Source organism: Marmota monax, unplaced genomic scaffold (assembly GCF_021218885.2).
Source record: "Marmota monax isolate L192 unplaced genomic scaffold, Marmota_monax_Labrador192_F-V1.1 WCK01_AAM20220418_F8-fsc00346, whole genome shotgun sequence".
NCBI classification, from domain to species: Eukaryota; Metazoa; Chordata; class Mammalia; order Rodentia; family Sciuridae; genus Marmota; species Marmota monax.
The window spans coordinates 798,245-814,891 of record NW_026692698.1 but is presented as its reverse complement, the minus strand read 5'-3'; the positions used below and the strand labels follow the sequence as shown (position 1 = coordinate 814,891).

General features: G+C 41.3%; 1 protein-coding gene across 2 annotated transcripts; it reads left to right on the top strand.

Moving 5' to 3' along the window:
* The first annotated feature begins 2,580 nt into the window (after nt 1–2,580).
* Nucleotides 2,581–15,141, top strand: Aarsd1 (alanyl-tRNA synthetase domain containing 1). Of its 2 annotated transcripts, XM_046446605.2 has the most exons (12): nt 2,581–2,723; nt 2,858–2,989; nt 5,923–6,082; nt 8,485–8,542; nt 9,182–9,338; nt 9,432–9,548; nt 9,768–9,898; nt 10,199–10,265; nt 10,458–10,549; nt 11,024–11,078; nt 12,994–13,088; nt 14,813–15,141. In XM_046446605.2, the coding sequence occupies exons 1-12, from the start codon at nt 2,685–2,687 to the stop codon at nt 14,946–14,948; spliced, it is 1,239 nt and encodes a 412-aa protein (XP_046302561.1). In that variant the 5' UTR covers nt 2,581–2,684; the 3' UTR covers nt 14,949–15,141. The 2 variants fall into 2 exon arrangements, with proteins under 2 accessions (XP_046302561.1, XP_058435945.1); XM_058579962.1 differs by lacking the exon at nt 12,994–13,088 and having other exon boundaries at nt 14,813–14,955.
* Nucleotides 15,142–16,647: the final 1,506 nt, after the last annotated feature.

The following is a 16,647-nucleotide window of genomic DNA, read 5'->3' as shown; positions in this document are numbered from 1 at the left end:
CTATAGGGTTAATCCAAGTCTGGAGCAGTCAACAGTCAGCAGTCAGCAGAGTGTCTGAAAAAGTCCTGTCAGTTTGAACCTACTTCCCACAGATGTCATCTACTACAAATATCTAAGTTTGTGGGAGCGCTTAGGTGAAGAAATGGAAATAAACCTGATAGAAATATTTTAACTGGCTGCCATGAGTTTCTTAATCATAAAGCATTCACATCTTAACACCAAAGACCAGATGTTATTTGTGGAAATTCATCTGACCTGACATAATGCTCATTATTCTTTCCAATCCTAATAATTATTAATAAAATATATGCATTTTATTTGCATAAAGTTTATTGTTAGCATAATTGAATACTGAATGTTTCTTAGATACAGAATCTAAGTCCAATGATCAAGCTTTTGAATTCTACACACTCATGGGTTTTAAAAGTATAAACAAAGTCAAATGTCTGTACATGGAAATTGTGAGTAATACCATCCCATTTTGAATGGTACTGAAATACCAGTACTTCTGAAAAATGTTATAGTTAACTACATGGGAAACTATGTTTTCTTGATTATGAAGGTGTATTTGTGTCCAGTGGCCTGTTAGGTAAATGTAATATGCAATGATGAACTACATTTATTTTAGGCCCACATTTATTATAACATTCTATATTATAATAAAGTATATATTATAATGTATATCAAACTATGCCTGTGACATACATATGTAATACAAGATTAATGTGTATATACTATATAATACAGTCATATGATTATCAAATTGTAAAAAACAAATAAATTATACTTATAGATGGACAGAATAGCTTTATTTTATTTATATGTGGTGCTAAGGATCGAACCCATTGCCTCACACATGCCAGGCAAGAGCTCTGCCACTGAGCTACAGCCCCAGCCCCCAGCTTGCACTTTTATTTATTTATTTGGTGGCGGGGATACTGGGGATTAAACTCAGGGACCTCAACCACTGAAACACATCCCCAGCCCTATTTTGAATTTTATTTAGAGACAGGGTCTTACTGAGTTGCTTAGTGCCTCGCTGTTGCTGAAGCTGGCTTTGAACCTGCAATCCTTCTGTCTCAGCCTCCCAAGCCGCTGGGATTACAGGCATGTGCCACCACACTCGGCCAGACTGCACTTTTTTTTTTTTAATACTTTTTTTAGTAGCAGTTGGACACCATACCTTTATTTCATTTATTTATTTTTATATAGTGCTTACAATCAAACCCAGCGCCTCACGTGTGCTAGGCTAGCGTTCTACTGCTGAGCCACAACCCCAACCCCCAGCTTGCCCTTTTAAACTGTTAGGTCAGTGGAGATCTCAAAATTCCTCCCCCAAATTCCAAAAAGCTCCCAAAGCTTCTGAACCACATGGTCAGGTTAGTCAAAGAATGACCCCACTCTTGGTACTAATTTCTGTTTTAGTCAGCTTTTTCACTGCTATGATTAAAAGATCCTATAAGGACAAGTTTAGTGGAGGAAAACTTTATTTGGGGGCTCACAGTGCTAAGGTCTCTGTCCATAGGCAGCTGGCTCCATTTGTCGGGGCTCAAGTTGAAGCTGAACATCACGGGAAAAGAGTGTGGCAGAGGGAAGCAGGTCACTTGATGATCAGACAGCAGGGAGTGAGATTCTTTATAGTCTGTTTATTACATTTAAGAGTACTTATTTTGCAGCATAAATGTTAATGTGTGATTGCAATATGTTGCCCCAGAACCCCCAGTGGAGGGTATTTCATAACATACAGGGCACCTTCTGCATTTTTGTAAAAAATCTTAAAAGTTCTAAATTCTGAAACGGCTGGAGTCTTTAAACTTTAGTTGATCTAGGAAACAGATAATTTTAATTTTTAAACCACTTAACGTTTTAAGGCATGATTGCATCTTGTGAACTTGTGTTAACCTCTTTGCGCTGTCCAATTCAATAGCACTAGCCACGTAGGGTTCTTGAAGTGTGGTTAATCAGAACTGAGATGGATTAAGTGTACACAACCGGGTTTTAAAATTTTTGTACATTTCACTAACTTTACTTATTACATGATGAAATAATATTCTGAATATGCTGATTTAAACATATTATTAACATATGTGCCTTCCATTATACGTATACCAGGGATTAAACACAGGTACGCTTAACCACTGAGCCATATACCCAGCCCTTTTTGTTGTTGTTGTTGAGATAGAGTCTACACTAAATTCTTGGGGACTCGCTAAAATGCTGAGGCTGGATTTGAACTTGTGATTTTCATGCCTCAGCCTCACCAAGCCACTGAGATTACGGGAGTGTGCCACCGCACCTGCCTGGCAGGCCTATTCTTTATCTAAACCAGTATCATTCCCACCCCTACAAGGAGGATTTGACCTGCAGGATTACAAGTAATCCAGGGGCCCAAAGGGATAATGAGCTATGAGCTCTTGACAAGTTCAGGCTGCCAAGTTTTATGTTGTTTTCTTTTCTTTTTTTTTTTTTTAATCTTTGTTTTTCAATGTTAAAACAGTTACAAAGAAATAAAAATAAACCCAGAACTCCTACAATTCGCGTTTTCTGTAAATTTGGCCAAACCACACCCCTTCCTTCACTTTCCGGCGTCTGCGCAGAGACGTAATGAAGTTTGTCCCGCGTCGCTGTCCGTCCGCTCTATAGCTTTTCTGCGTGCGCGTGTTCCCGGGTCTTGGGTGACGGTAATGGCGTTCCTGTGTCAGCGGGACAGCTACGCCCGGGAGGTGCGGCCTTTTGGGAGGGGGATCTGATGCTGCCCCACCGACAGGGCGGTTTGGGGAAGAGGGTGTGAGGAGATAGGCTTCAGTCTCCGAGTGGAGAAGGCTTGGAGTTTATTTTCTCATCTCTCTCTGCCCAGTTCGTCACCACCGTGGTCTCCTGTCAGCCGGCGGAGCTGCAGACCGATGGGAGCAACGGCAAGAAAGAAGCGCTGAGCGGTTTCCATGTGGTGTTGGAAGACACGCTGCTTTTCCCTGAGGGCGGGGGACAGGTACCAGGCTTGTCCCCTCAACCTCACCCAATAAACCCCTAATTTCTTCGTCCTCGGGCGGAAAATGCTCTCCTGTCCTTCTTAGCCGTAATTAATTCAGATGGACATTAGTTCAATTCATTTTATTATTCATTTAACTTTTTTTAAAAACCAATAAATACCTAGATACAACACACTCAGTATTATTCCAGTCTCCAAAGATCAAGGGGAACAAGACAGTGTGTCTGCATACATACTAGAGATAACCATTGCCCAGGCACAAATAATGTAAATAAAAATAAAGCCAAGTAAAGGGAGTGATAGGATGCTTTCCTGAATAGGAGGCAAATTATTTCAGTATAGTCCTAAATGAAGGGAGGAGTGACCATTGCAGTTATTTATCTGATGGTGCTGGGAAAGGGCTAAGATTCTAGGCAGACAGTACAAAGGCCCTAGATGAGAATTAGCATAGTATATGTGACAGGGACAGAAAAAGAAGCCTCTGAGGAGTTAAGGAAAGGTAGATGGGTTACAGTAGCAAAACAGAGGACAGCCATTTCTGTGTTCTAATGGAGTAGAGACTAGAGGTGTGAACGCAATGTAGCCCTGTGCAGTGAAACACTTGAGTAATATCCCCTACTGGGAAGGCTGAAGTAGGAGGATCCCTAATTCGAGGCCAGCCTCAGCAACTTATGAAGACCTATTTTCAAAATTTAAATATAGGACTGAGATGCTGGGCATGGAGGTGCAAGCCTATAATCCTAGAGATTCAGGATTCCAAGGCAGAAGGATCAAAAGTTCAAGGTCAGCTTGGGCAAATTAGAGAGACCCTATCTGAAAAAAAAAAAGGGCTGGGGATGTGGCTTAGTGGTAGAGTGCTCCGGGTTCAATCTCCACTACTAAAAAAAAAGTAAAAGCTGGATTGTATTTTAGAAGTAAAGTGTTCCTGGGTTCAATCTCAGTACCACAAAAAGAAAAAAAAAAAAGGTAGATTGTGAACACAGAAGATTAGAACAGTAACACCAAAGGTTGGCATTATAGAAGAGATTTTTCTAGCAGGAATAATATCATAAAGGCAGCAAAGGCTGAAAGAATTTAAGTCTCTTTAGTCATACATAGTCTAATATGCTTGGACCCTATAGGGTATGTTGATGACAGGCTAGAGATGATATTGATAAATTTATTGGTTCTTACATAGAGAGGTAATATGGGAGCTGGGGTGGTAGCTCAGTGGTAGAGTGCTTGCCTAGCATTGGGTTTGATTCTCAGTACCACATATTAAAAAGTAAATAAATAATAAAAGATCCATCAACAACTAAAAAATATTTTTACAAAAGAAGTGACATGTGAGATCATGTTTAATAGATTTGCAAGTGAGAAAGTTTCAGTTTCATATTAGTGTCATCATTATAGTAATTTTTTTCAACATGGAGGTTTCCTGATCTGCTAAAGGAAAATCTATAACTTCAGGTATCTGTAAAAGGTCTTGTTTTAGACATCACTTCTTTCAGGAAATCCTCCTTGATATCCTAAGACTTAGGTCTCTTTCTTTTCAGCTTCTCTAACACCATGTTTATTTAAATTCTGTGGCAGTTTGTAGATCTTATTGCAATTGACTGCATGTCTGTGTTTTTCTGTAGACTCTTAAATTCCAGGAGGGATCCCTATTGTTTACATTGTATTCTTGGGCTGGCACAGTATCATAAGTACTTGGTACTTTTCTAAATGAATGAATATTGTTGAATCTAATTCTAGCAGCAGTGCAGAAGATGGAATGGTTGAAGGCTGGGAAATTCACATAATTTTAGAGACTATTAAAGATAAAAATTTAGGCTGGGCATAGTGGCCCATGCCTATAATCCCAGTGACTCAGGATCTTGGGGCAGGAGGATCATAAGTTCAAAGCTAGCCTCACCAACTTATGCCCTGTCTCAAAATAAAAATATGAAAAAGGACTGTGGAAGTGGCTCAGTGGTTAACACCCCTGGGTTCAATTCCTGGTACCAAAAAAAAAAAAGGAATTTGATACACACCTATAATGTCAGTGATTCAGGAGGCTGAGGCAGAAGGATTGCAAGTTTGAGGCTAGTGTCAACAAATTAGGCCCTAAGCAACATTGTAAGACCCTGTCTTAAAAAAATAAAAAGGACTGGGGATGTAGCTTAGTAAGTGTCCCTGGGTTCAATCCCTCATTAAAAAAACAAAAACAGGGGCTGGGGATACAGCTCAGTTGGTAGAGTGCTTGCCTTGCATGCACAAGGCCCTGGCTCTTCAATCCCCAGCACCACAAACAACAACAGCAGCAAAAAAAAAAAAAACAAAAAAAAAACACTAAACTGTGAAAACAGTTAGGATAAAGTTTCTTTGGGTTTTACTAAAAATCAAAAATCTTTTTTTTTTTTTTTTAAATATTTTGCAGCTATTTTTATTGAGATAATTGTAGATTCAAGTGTCATTTAGTAGAACTACCACAGAGGAGTCCTGAGCACCTTTTCCCCAGTTCCCACCATTGTAACACCCACCATCTTTTTTTTTTTTAAAGAGAGAGAGAGAGAATTTTAATATCCATTTTTTAGTTTTTCGGCAGACACAACATCTTTGTTTGTATGTGGTGCTGAGGATCGAACCCGGGCCGCACACATGCCAGGCGAGCGTGCTACCGCTTGAGCCACATCCTCAGCCCCAAAAAATAAAAAACCTTTATTGCTATACTTACAGTTTCTTTCTGTTCAAATTCTATTACTCTGTCCTGAAAAATAAAACACATGTGTTCAGAGTAAGGAGGACAAAGAATCCTTTTGGAATAAAGTGGGCCTACCTCATTGGGCATTGCCTTCTCCTCCTTTAGGGAGGTCAAATTTAGGGTCTGTCTCTCATAAACTTTCCCTAGAGAGTCTTTGTATCTAGGAGGTATGGTGAGCCCTGTCTTCTCCTTGATTACTTCTTTTCCCCAGCCTGATGACCGTGGTACAATCAATGACATCTCTGTACTGAGAGTGACCCGCCGGGGAGCCCAGGCTGATCATTTCATACAGACACCTCTGGCCCCTGGGAGCCAGGTTCAGGTCCAGGTTGACTGGGAGCGGAGGTTTGATCACATGCAGCAGCATTCAGGTAAGTGAGGCAGGATGTGGGACATCTGGAGGTGCAGTTGCCATGTATTAGACTGTCATGATGATTTGAGATGCAGTTTGGATTCTCTAGGAGGTAACCTTTTGGAAGAGACAGAATCAGCTCTGATTCAGGCAGAATATTATATGTTTTAAAAGCAAAATGAACAATTTAAGTAAAAATATCAGACTAATTGCTGGTTCTAAGTATTACCAATTTCCAACTTGATATTTCTACCTGAATGTCTCACAGGCTTTTCAAACTCAAAATGTCCATCCTTGTTTTCCATCAGGATCCTGTATGTTTAGTCCTGGGCTTCTGTGTCTACTATGCCTGGCTGCATAAAGTTTTTCAAAGGCTTCCTTTAGTTCTTTGTGTAAAGCCAAATTTCAAATCCTAGAATTTGTTTCAGATGCTCTTTTGGGGATAGCTAATCAATCACTATGTTCTTTTGGTTTGTCTTCTAAATATCTTTTCACTTTGTTCCATTGTCAAAGTAATCATCCTAGACCCAGTTTTCACTGTCTTGGCCCTAGACCTTTGCACATTCAATCTTCCTCTGCCCTACCCTGTTTTCCACACAGCAATCAGAACAACCTTTGTGTTTTTTTTGTTTTTTTTTTTGTACTAAGGATTGAACCCAGGGTCTTCCACATAGTACAGAGGAATCTGTTTTATTTTTATTTTTTCAAGGTACTGGGGATTGAACCCAGTGGTGCTATACCACTGAGGTATATTTCCAACCCTTTATTTTTCTATATTTTAAAAAAAATTTGAGACAGGGTCTCAGTAAGTTGCTGAGGCTGTCCTTGAATTTGCCATTCTCTTGGCTTGGCTTCCCAAGTCACTGACTGGGATTATAGGTGTTCACCACCACTCCAGGTACAGAACAGTCTTAAAAAAGGAAATGTGGGGCTGGGATTGTATGTAGCTCAGTGGTGGAGAGCTTGCCTCACACGTATGAGGCACTGGGTTCAATCCCCAGCACCACATAAAAAATAAATAAAGTTATTGTGTCCATCTACAACTAAAAATATATATATATATATTTTTTTTTAAAAAAGGAAATGTGGTTGTGTCAATCCTTTGATTAAAGTTTTCTTTTCATTTCTTTTTTCTTTGGGGTGAGAGTGATGTTAGTGGGGATTGAAGCCAGGACTGTACCACTGAACTATATCCTTAACCTGTTTTATTTTTTATTTTGAGAAAGGGGCTTGGTGATCCTCCATGCGCCACCATGCCTAGCTGCTTAAAGTTTTTCAAAGGCTTCCTTTAGTTTTTTGTGTAAAGCCAAATTTCTCATGGCCTACAAATCTCTGCTGTGGCTGCCCTTATCTACTGCTCTAGTCTCATCTGGTACCTCTCTCCCTCTTGTGCTGTATAACCCAGGAGTGCTTTACCATTGAGTTATATCCTCAGCCCCCCTTTTTAAAATTTTTTTTTGTTTTTTGAGACAGGGTCTCACTTTGTTGCTTAGGGCCTTGCTAAATTGCTGAGGCTAGTCTTGAACTTGTGATCTTCCTGCCTCAGCTTCCTGGATTGCTGGGATTACAGGTGTGTGCCACCATGTTGAATGCAGGCCTTGCACATGCTAGGCAAATGCTCTACCATTGAGCTACATCCCCAATCCTATTTTATCTATCTATCTATCTATCTATCTATCTATTTATTTATTTTTTTGAGGTGCTTGGGATTGAACCCAGGGCCTTGTGCATATGAGGCAAGCACTGTACTAACTGAGCTATATCCCCAGCCCATATTGTATTTATTTTATTATTATTATTATTATTATTATTATTATTATTATTATTTGGCAGTGCTGGGGATTGAACCCAGGGCCTTGTGCATGCAAGGCAAGCATTGTACCAACTGACCTATGTCCCTAGCCCAATTATATTTTATTTTGAGACAGAGTCTTGCTTTGCCCAGGCTGGCCTCCCTTTGTTAGCCTTCCAAGTGGCTAGGATAACAGCCATGTGCCACTAGGCCCAGCTTCTTCAAGGGCTTTGACTGTCTTGTTCCTTCTTCCTTCATAGTTAATTATTTCTCCCCTTCTTTCTCCTCTCTTTCCTTATTGTCATCATCAATTAAGAATGCTGCTGCATCTCTCATTCAAGCCCTGTACTTTGCCTGTGGAAGGTACTCAGTAAATATATGTTGAATGAATGAATATTATACATTGAATTTGAATTAAAATCCTGCCTCTGATAAGCTATGTTGCCTTGGCAGATTCTTGTGAAATAGCATGATAAAACATCTTGTAGAATTCTTGTGATGATTTTCAATAAAATATCTAAAGTGATTAACCGGGTATTCAACAAGGAGAATTTCTGTGATATATCATTTGGGGAATATGTGGCTGTCTGGGTTTTTCATTTTTCTCGTGTCTCTTGCTCCATGCTTAGGGCAGCATCTCATCACAGCAGTGGCTGACAGTCTATTTGGGTTGAAGACAACATCATGGTGAGCAGGAGGCACGGGACTAACTGTAGGGCATTGATACTAGCTAGGTCTGTTCCCTATAATAGGTTGGGAATAGGAGGATAAAAGAAAGGGTAGTCTTCAAAATTGGCTGTGTTCTCGTATTCTTAAAGATTGGGTGGAGGATTGACCTGTGTTTTTTAATGGTGAGAGAAGAGACATCTGCCTTTGCTTGGGAAAGAACATGGACTTTGGAGCTCAGAGATCTAGAGGGTGAACCCGCCCCTACCACATACTGGCAGCATGACTTTGATCGTATTTCTTGTTAACCTTTACACCCATAAAGTAGGAACGACAATTCCCTACCTTGAGGGATTTTTGTGAGGATTAAATAAAATGATTTATATGAGCATTCTTTTGCAAACTTTTTTTTTTTTTTCTATATTAGGGATTGAATCCAGGGCCTCACACATGCATGTTGCACTGCTGAGCTACATCCTCAGCGCTTTCTATTTTTTGAGACAAAGTCTTGCTGAATTGCCCAGCCTGCCCTCAAATTTATGATTCTCCTACTCTAGTCCCCTGAGTAGCTGGGATTAAATAGATATGTGCCACCATGCCCAGTACTTTGTAAACTTTATTGTTTGTAACATCCTGTGACCACTCGTTCTCTTCTGGCAGGGAGTTAGGGAGACTCCGGAGTGTAATTGAGCTGGACAGCCCCTCTGTGACTGCAGAACAAGTAGCTACAATTGAGCAGAGTGTCAATGAAAAAATCAGAGATCGGTTGCCTGTGAGTGTGCAAGAACTGAGCCTGGATGATCCTGAGGTGGAGAAGGTGAGGGGAGAGGCAGGGGCCTGGCTTCTGTTGAATGGCTTTCCAAGGTCTCATCAAAATTCAGACAGCTCTTCTCTCTCCCCTCTATTCCAGGTGAGAGGCCGGGGATTACCAGATGATCATGCTGGACCCATTCGAGTTGTTACCATTGAGGGTGTTGATTCCAACATGTGCTGTGGGACTCATGTAAACAATCTCAGTGACCTTCAGGTAGGTGTGGAAGGACTGTTGAGTAGTTTCAGGAGAGATTATTGGGTCCTAGGGGATTACAACAGGGCTGGGAATGGTAGAGGGGTCAATTAAGGAGTCCTAAATGGAATCTTCTTCATTGCTTTAGAGCTGGGGAGGAGTTCTAGGTCTCTTCTGTCCCCAGGTCCCAAGACCCACTGTGGTTTATCCATGTTTGAGTGTGTTATCCCCTTCATGTAGGTCATAAAGATTCTGGGTACTGAGAAGGGGAAAAAGAACAAAACCAACCTGATATTTCTGGCTGGGAACCGGGTGCTGAAGTGGATGGAGAGAAGTCATGGAACTGAAAAGGCACTGACCACTCTGCTTAAGTATGTCCCCTTTAGTTGCTTCCCCTTCCTCAGGTCCTGGACACCTTGGGGCTTAGCTCTCCTATCTAAGATAGACAGATTAAGTTCTTACTTCTAGGAAGTAAGATGCAGCCATAAACAATAAAGTGCTTTGGATAATAAACCAGAGCCACACAAAATGGTTTGTTCCCTTGTATCCTTTCTCCCACTTGCCTAAGGGGACTCCTCAAAATATTCCCAGGTCCCTATCAGGCATCATTAATTTATACCCCTAATGCTGGATAACCAGTTTGGCTGGTCTCCGCTGACCTTTCTTTGCAGGTGTGGAGCAGAAGATCATGTGGAAGCAGTGAAAAAGCTCCAGAACTCCTCCAAACTCCTACAGAAGGTGATTTATTCTTTAGAGAGTGAAAAGGGCCTAGGATCTGCCTATAATAGACTCCAGACTCAGCCCTGGGCCTAAGCAGGGGGCTTAGATGGGGTTTGTAGAAGGGGATAGTGAAGGGAGAAGGAGGAGGAAGAAAGTTGGTGTTCTCTTGTGTTATCCTTTTTATCTGTCTACTTATCACATCCATTTCAGAATAACCTGAATCTTCTCAGAGACCTGGCTGTGCACATTGCTCATTGTCTCAGGAATAGCCCAGACTGGGGAGGTGTGGTCGTACTACACAGGTAAGAAATTAGGAGCTAGAGAGAATGCAGAAAGCTGTGTTGGGCTTCGGCTCAGCATCTCCCCTGTGTGCAGGGCACAGTAGGAGGTGGGTTGCTCACTGGTATCCTCAAGGCTGAATAGACCCGTAGGCCCTAAAGAAACCAGATTTTCTGGGTTTGATCATAGCACTTTACTGTAACCTTGTAACTTTCATTAACACCTTCCCTCTCTTCCTTCACCAGCTAATAGATCTCTTATTCTGGTGAATCCTATTTAAGGGAGACAAAAACAAACGCTTCCCTTATTTCTGAATTGCTAAGGCTGAGAAAGATATTTTGGTGGCCTTCAGTCAGAACTCTCTCTTTGCTAAGGGGTCTGGGACATTACATGCTGAAACAGGCAGCAGTGAGACCAGCCTCATGAGGAGCCAGGCTTCCTGCAGTTTTACAGCAATCACTCCAGCCTGAATCTTATGTCTGTGTCCTTCGTCCTAGGAAGGAGGGTGATTCTGAGTTCATGAATATCATTGCCAATGAAATTGGGTCAGAGGTAAGAGGAATATGAGATTCTCTACTCTGCCCTAAGTAGGGACCTAGGGACATACAACTGAGGAGTATTAATTTAGCTGAAGTTCCTCCATATTAACACTTGAAGAGTAGGGAACAGAAATTCATTCAGTACTGTTTTGTTAGCGCTATCTTAGGAACCAAGCTCTGTTTTAGGTGTTGAGTTACATCTATGCTCTTAATCTTTCTGGGGGCATTTATCAGCTTCTGTGCTCCTTTTATCTGAGCTTTAGCTTCACAGAGCCATCTGATTTGTGTGTGCTGAAATATAGGGTAGCTGGGTGTGGTGGTACATGCCTGTAATCCCAGATACTCAAGAGGCCGAGGTGGGAGGATTGCAAATTTAAGGCCAGCCTCAACAACATAGGGAGACCTTGTCTCAAGAAAAAGAGTGGGGGTGGTTTGACAAGCCTTTTAAAGGTAATCCCAACCATGTTGTTCTGCTTCTGGCTTCACTTACTCTTCCTCATTCTGACAGTCTATAGCTTAGAGATTGTAAAGTCTCTCTTTCACAATAACTCTAAAACCTTTTTTTGGAATACCTTAAGTGGGTCAAGCATTGTATATTTCTCTCTTCATAATTCTTCTGTGTAGACAGTACTGATTCTTAAGGGGCTCACATTCTAGTGTGGGAGACAAATGTGTTTATCCAGGTTTATAATTTGATACATGCCAGATGCAGCAGGGCACAGTGGTTCATGACTGTAATCCCAGTGGCTCAGGAGGCTGAGGAAGGAGGATTGCAAGTTCAGAGCCAACCTCAGCAAAAACAAGGTGCTAAGGCAACTCAGTAAGACCCTGTCTCTAAATAAAATACAAAATAGGTCTGGGAATGTGGTTCAGTGATTGAGTGCCCCTGAGTTCAATCACTGGTACCCCAAAAACAAAAAAAACACAGAGGCAAAAGAGCACATTATCTGAAAGGATGGGGAGGCTACAGTGGAGGAGCCTTGAAGATTGCTTAGAGGTCATCAGACAGACAAGGGAGCAGAGGCAGCCAGGCAGAGGAAAACATGGTGATTTAAGCAGTAGCAGCCCAGGGTGCTTGGTGGGCAGAAGGTTGGAGAGTTGATGGGAGTCAAACTGTTAGAAATACCAAGGTGCTGAGCTGGGAATGTGACTCAGTGGTAGAGTGCTTGCCTGGCATACATGAAGCCCTGGGTTCAAGTCCCAGCACTGCAACAAAAAAAAAAAAGGGGGAGAGAAATACCAAGGTGCTTCATGAAATAAAATGTGCTCAAAAGAAGATAGCAAAAATTGCTCTTCTGCAGAAGGGTGTGCCCCCAGAAGGAATCTTGAGGGGCAAGTACACTTGTGCGGGGAGTCCCCCTGCTTTTGTCCCTAATGAAGTACTGTCCCTTGCTCTGATAGAACAGTTCAGGATTATAATCTACACATTGGCTAATTTTAAAATGGTAGTGGGGTGGGGGAAAGGGAAAGGCTATAATAAAAATGGCTACAGTTGGATCCAATTAAGGCTAAATGCTATATTCTGAAAATGGACTACTGAACTTTCTTTTTCACAAGACCACAAAAGGCATATTATGCTTGGTCCTGGTCACCAGCTTTCTGCCTCCTACTTAATGATTAGCATAAATATTTTACTCTCAAAAAGTTTCTTGGCATTAGTGAAAAAGGTGTGGAGGGGCTGCATCATCATTCATCAGCAGCATCACTGGTGGTTTAAGGGGAGATATCTGTTTTTTGGGTTTTGTTTTTTGTTTGCTTGCTTTGTAACTGGGAATTGAACTCAGAGGTACTTTACCACCGAGCCACATCTTTAGGTATGCATCACTGTGCCTGTCTGATGGGAGATATCTATCCTTGGAGACAGAGGAAAGTCCAGGGTTTAGGGGAGTTGACCCCACATATGCTCACCTCTTTGCTTTACCTCCTAGGAGACCCTCCTCTTCCTAACTGTGGGAGATGAGAAAGGTGCTGGGCTCTTCTTACTGGCAGGGCCAGCAGAGGCTGTGGAAACCCTGGGGCCCAGGTAATGCTATATAGGTTCTGATGCTACATGGACTTTCTTGTGTGAGAGGAAGAACATGTAAGCTACTAATTTAATAATACTGCCCTGTACCTGTTAATAGGGTTTTCATATCTGCCATCTCCTTGATTCATATTGTAGACACGTGAGGTATGCTGAGCGGAGATGTTCTCACCACTACCACTCCTGGTTTGACAGGAGTGTATCATGTGCCTGAGGTCTCACAGTTAAAGTGGAAGAACTGAGACTTGAACCCAGCTCCTTTGGCTCCAAATTTCCTGTGCTTATATATTTTCTTTTAGAAATTTAGATTCCAGTTGGACGAAGAGGCAAACACCTGTAATCCCAGCTACTCAAGAGGTCAACCTCAGCAATTTAGCAAAACCAGTCTCAAAAAATAAAAAGGGCTGGAGATACAGCTTAGGGGTAGAGTGTCCCTGGGGTTTGATTCCCAGCACTGTAAAATAAATAAGTAAACAAACAAACAAATAAATAAATAAATAGAAAAAAATGAGAACTTTGTTGGACTTCTTTACCCTCGTAAAGAAGTTTATATGTTTCTATTTTAAATTATCTATAGATTATATATCGAAATATATAACCCAAAATCTTTTTGGCATTAGGGGTTTTCAGAGTCCTTACTACTAGCTCTGGAATATGTGTTCATCAAAAACATTGAAGGACCATGTAAGAATTTATAGTAGAGATTAGTAACAGGCAGCCATATGTCGCATACAGACTACTTTGGCCTGGCCTTGTGAAGTGTTTTAAATTTTGCTACTTTTTTTTTTGTACTGGGGTTTGGATTTAGGGGTGCTTAACCACTGAGCTTCATCCCCAGTCCTTTTCTGTATTTTATTTTGAGACAGGTCTCACTAAGTTGCTGAGGTTGGCCTTGAACTTTTGATCCTGCCTCAGCCTCACAAGTCACTGGGGATTACAGGCACGCACCACTACACCCAGCAGTAACTCTGGGTCCACACACCTACATGATAGTATCTATGAGGAACTGAGCTGCCGTACTCCCCAGATAGCACAGGACTCTCCAGTTTGCCACCATCCCCACCTCCCTCCTGGCTGTGTCACTGCTGCTCCCCACAGCAACCCCTTGTCCCTAGTATATACTCATCCTGCTCCCTGGAGATTACCATAATTTATTTTGCTTCCATGTATAGACATGTTTCAAGTTATTTGTTTTCTTTTCTTTCTTTTTTTTTTTTTTGTGATTCTGGGGCAGTTATTTACTGTTATAGCGAACTTGGTACATATCGTGTACATGTACAAGTATTATTAATTTTTTTTAACTCTTTAAATTGACATTGACATATATGTTTATGGTATATAGTGTGAGAATACAGGTATGCAATGTGTGATTGATCAAATCAGAGTAATTAGTGTTTCCATAACTCTAAACATTTGTCATTTCTATTGGGAAACTTAGAACTCCCCTCTTCTAGTGCAAGTTTTTTTTTTTTTTTTTTTTTGTGTGTGTGTGTGTGTGCAAGTATTTTTTTTTATTTTTGGTGGTCCTAGGTTAGAACCCATGGCCTTGTACATGCCAGGCAAGCACTCTACTAACTGAGTGATAGTCCCAGCCCTGTGCAGGTGTTTTTAAGAAGGACTTCTAGAAATTATTATTCTTCCTCCCCTAGATCCCAGGGCCGCCCTTGTGTTTTTGTGTTTTTTCCCTCAAGGACCAGCTCTCTGACTGCATCTCTGTTCCTCAGGGTGGCTGAGGTCCTGGAAGGCAAAGGAGCAGGGAAGAAAGGCCGCTTCCAGGGCAAGGCCACCAAGATGAGCCGGCGGGCAGAGGTGCAGGCGCTTCTGCAGGACTATGTCAGCACGCAGAGCGCTGAGGAGTGAGAACTCAGAGTGCCCACTCCCTCTGACCATGGAAGGAGTCTCTTGGACAGTAAAATAATGTGACTCAAAATGGTTCTATTACCACTTAAATTTATATGACTAATTTGTACAGTATCCTCCAGTGTGCTTGTGTGATTAGCATCTGTTTGTGAATAAACAGTTTTCTGATTTGGTGCCTATTAGGCATAACCTACATGAGTGGGCATTATGTTGATGACATGTGCTGATTTGTCTAAGCCTAGCTGAAACCTTTGTTTTTTGAGAAACATATTGTCTACAGAGAATACAAGTCAGTCTAAAGGCTTTATCCATGACTTAGTCTCATTCATATCTCCTTGATTGCTTTTCTTTCTTTCTTTTTTTCCAAATATTTGTTTACTTGTATTTTGGTACTGGGGATCAAACATAGGGCCTTGTGCATACTAAGCACATGCTCTGCCACTGAACTACACCCCTAGTCTTCTATTTTTTTTTCTTTTGTTAGTGTTGTAATTTAGAACTAAAAGGTATCAATGACTTTGCAAATATGTCATGAAATCACAAAACTGTGAAGTAGTAAGATGCTGTTAGGCTAGAAAAGGATATACCTTGCACAATACAAAGACAGCTTGTGAGGCAATGTTAATATTAGACAAACTCAACTTTTTTTAAAAAATATTTTTTAGTTGTAGTTAGATAGGATATCTTTATTTTATTTATTTTTATGTGGTGCTGAGGATCGAACCTGTGGCCTCGCACATGCTAGGCAAGCACTCTAAAGCTGAGCCACAATCCCAGCCCCAGACAAACTCAACTTTAAGGCAAGGGTTATTATTAGAGATCAAGAGGGACTTGTAATGATAAAAGAAAGTTCTAGGGCTGGGGTTGTGGCTCAGAGGTAGAGCACTCATCTAGCATGCAGAGGTACTGAGAGTTCAATCCTCAGCACCACGTAAAAACAGAGGTGTTATGTCCACCTACAACAACAACAAAAAATATTTTAAAAAGTTCTAAATTTGTAGGCTTTTTGTTGTTGTTGGTACTGAGGATTTAACCCAGGGCACTTTATTTTCTATTTTCAGACGGTCTCAATAAGTTGCTTAGGGCCTAAGTTGCTGAGGCTGGCCTTGAACTTGGAACCCTTCTGCCTTAGCCTTCTCAGCTGCTGGGATTACAGGTGTATGCCACTGCACTTGGCCTAAATTTGTACACATCTAATAGCCTTACAATATATAAAGCAGACATTGACAGATCTCAAAGGAGAAATTAAGAAATAACATAGTTAACTGAAAATGTAAAGTCATTTTCAGTAACTGATAGAACAAGTAGAAGCATAATGTCATGGTTAAGAGTCTTGCCAAATTGCCCAAGCTTGTCTCAAACTTTTTTTTTTTTTTTTTAAGAGAGAGTGGGGGGGGGAGAGAGAGAGAGAGAGAGAGAATTCTTTTAATATTTATTTTTTAGTTCTCAGCAGACACATCATCTTTGTTTTTTGTATGTGGTGCTGAGGATCGAACCCGGGCCGCACGCATGCGAGGCGAGCGCGCTACCGCTGAGCCACATCCCCAGCCCTTGCCTCAAACTTTTGATCTTCCTGCCTCAGCCTCCTGAGTAGCTTAGACAAACTCTGAACATTTAGGAGCAAAATGGGGGTGTTGAGGATATAGCTTAGTGGTAGAGTGCTCCTGGGTTCAAAATAGGTAGTGAAGTCTAAGAGTGA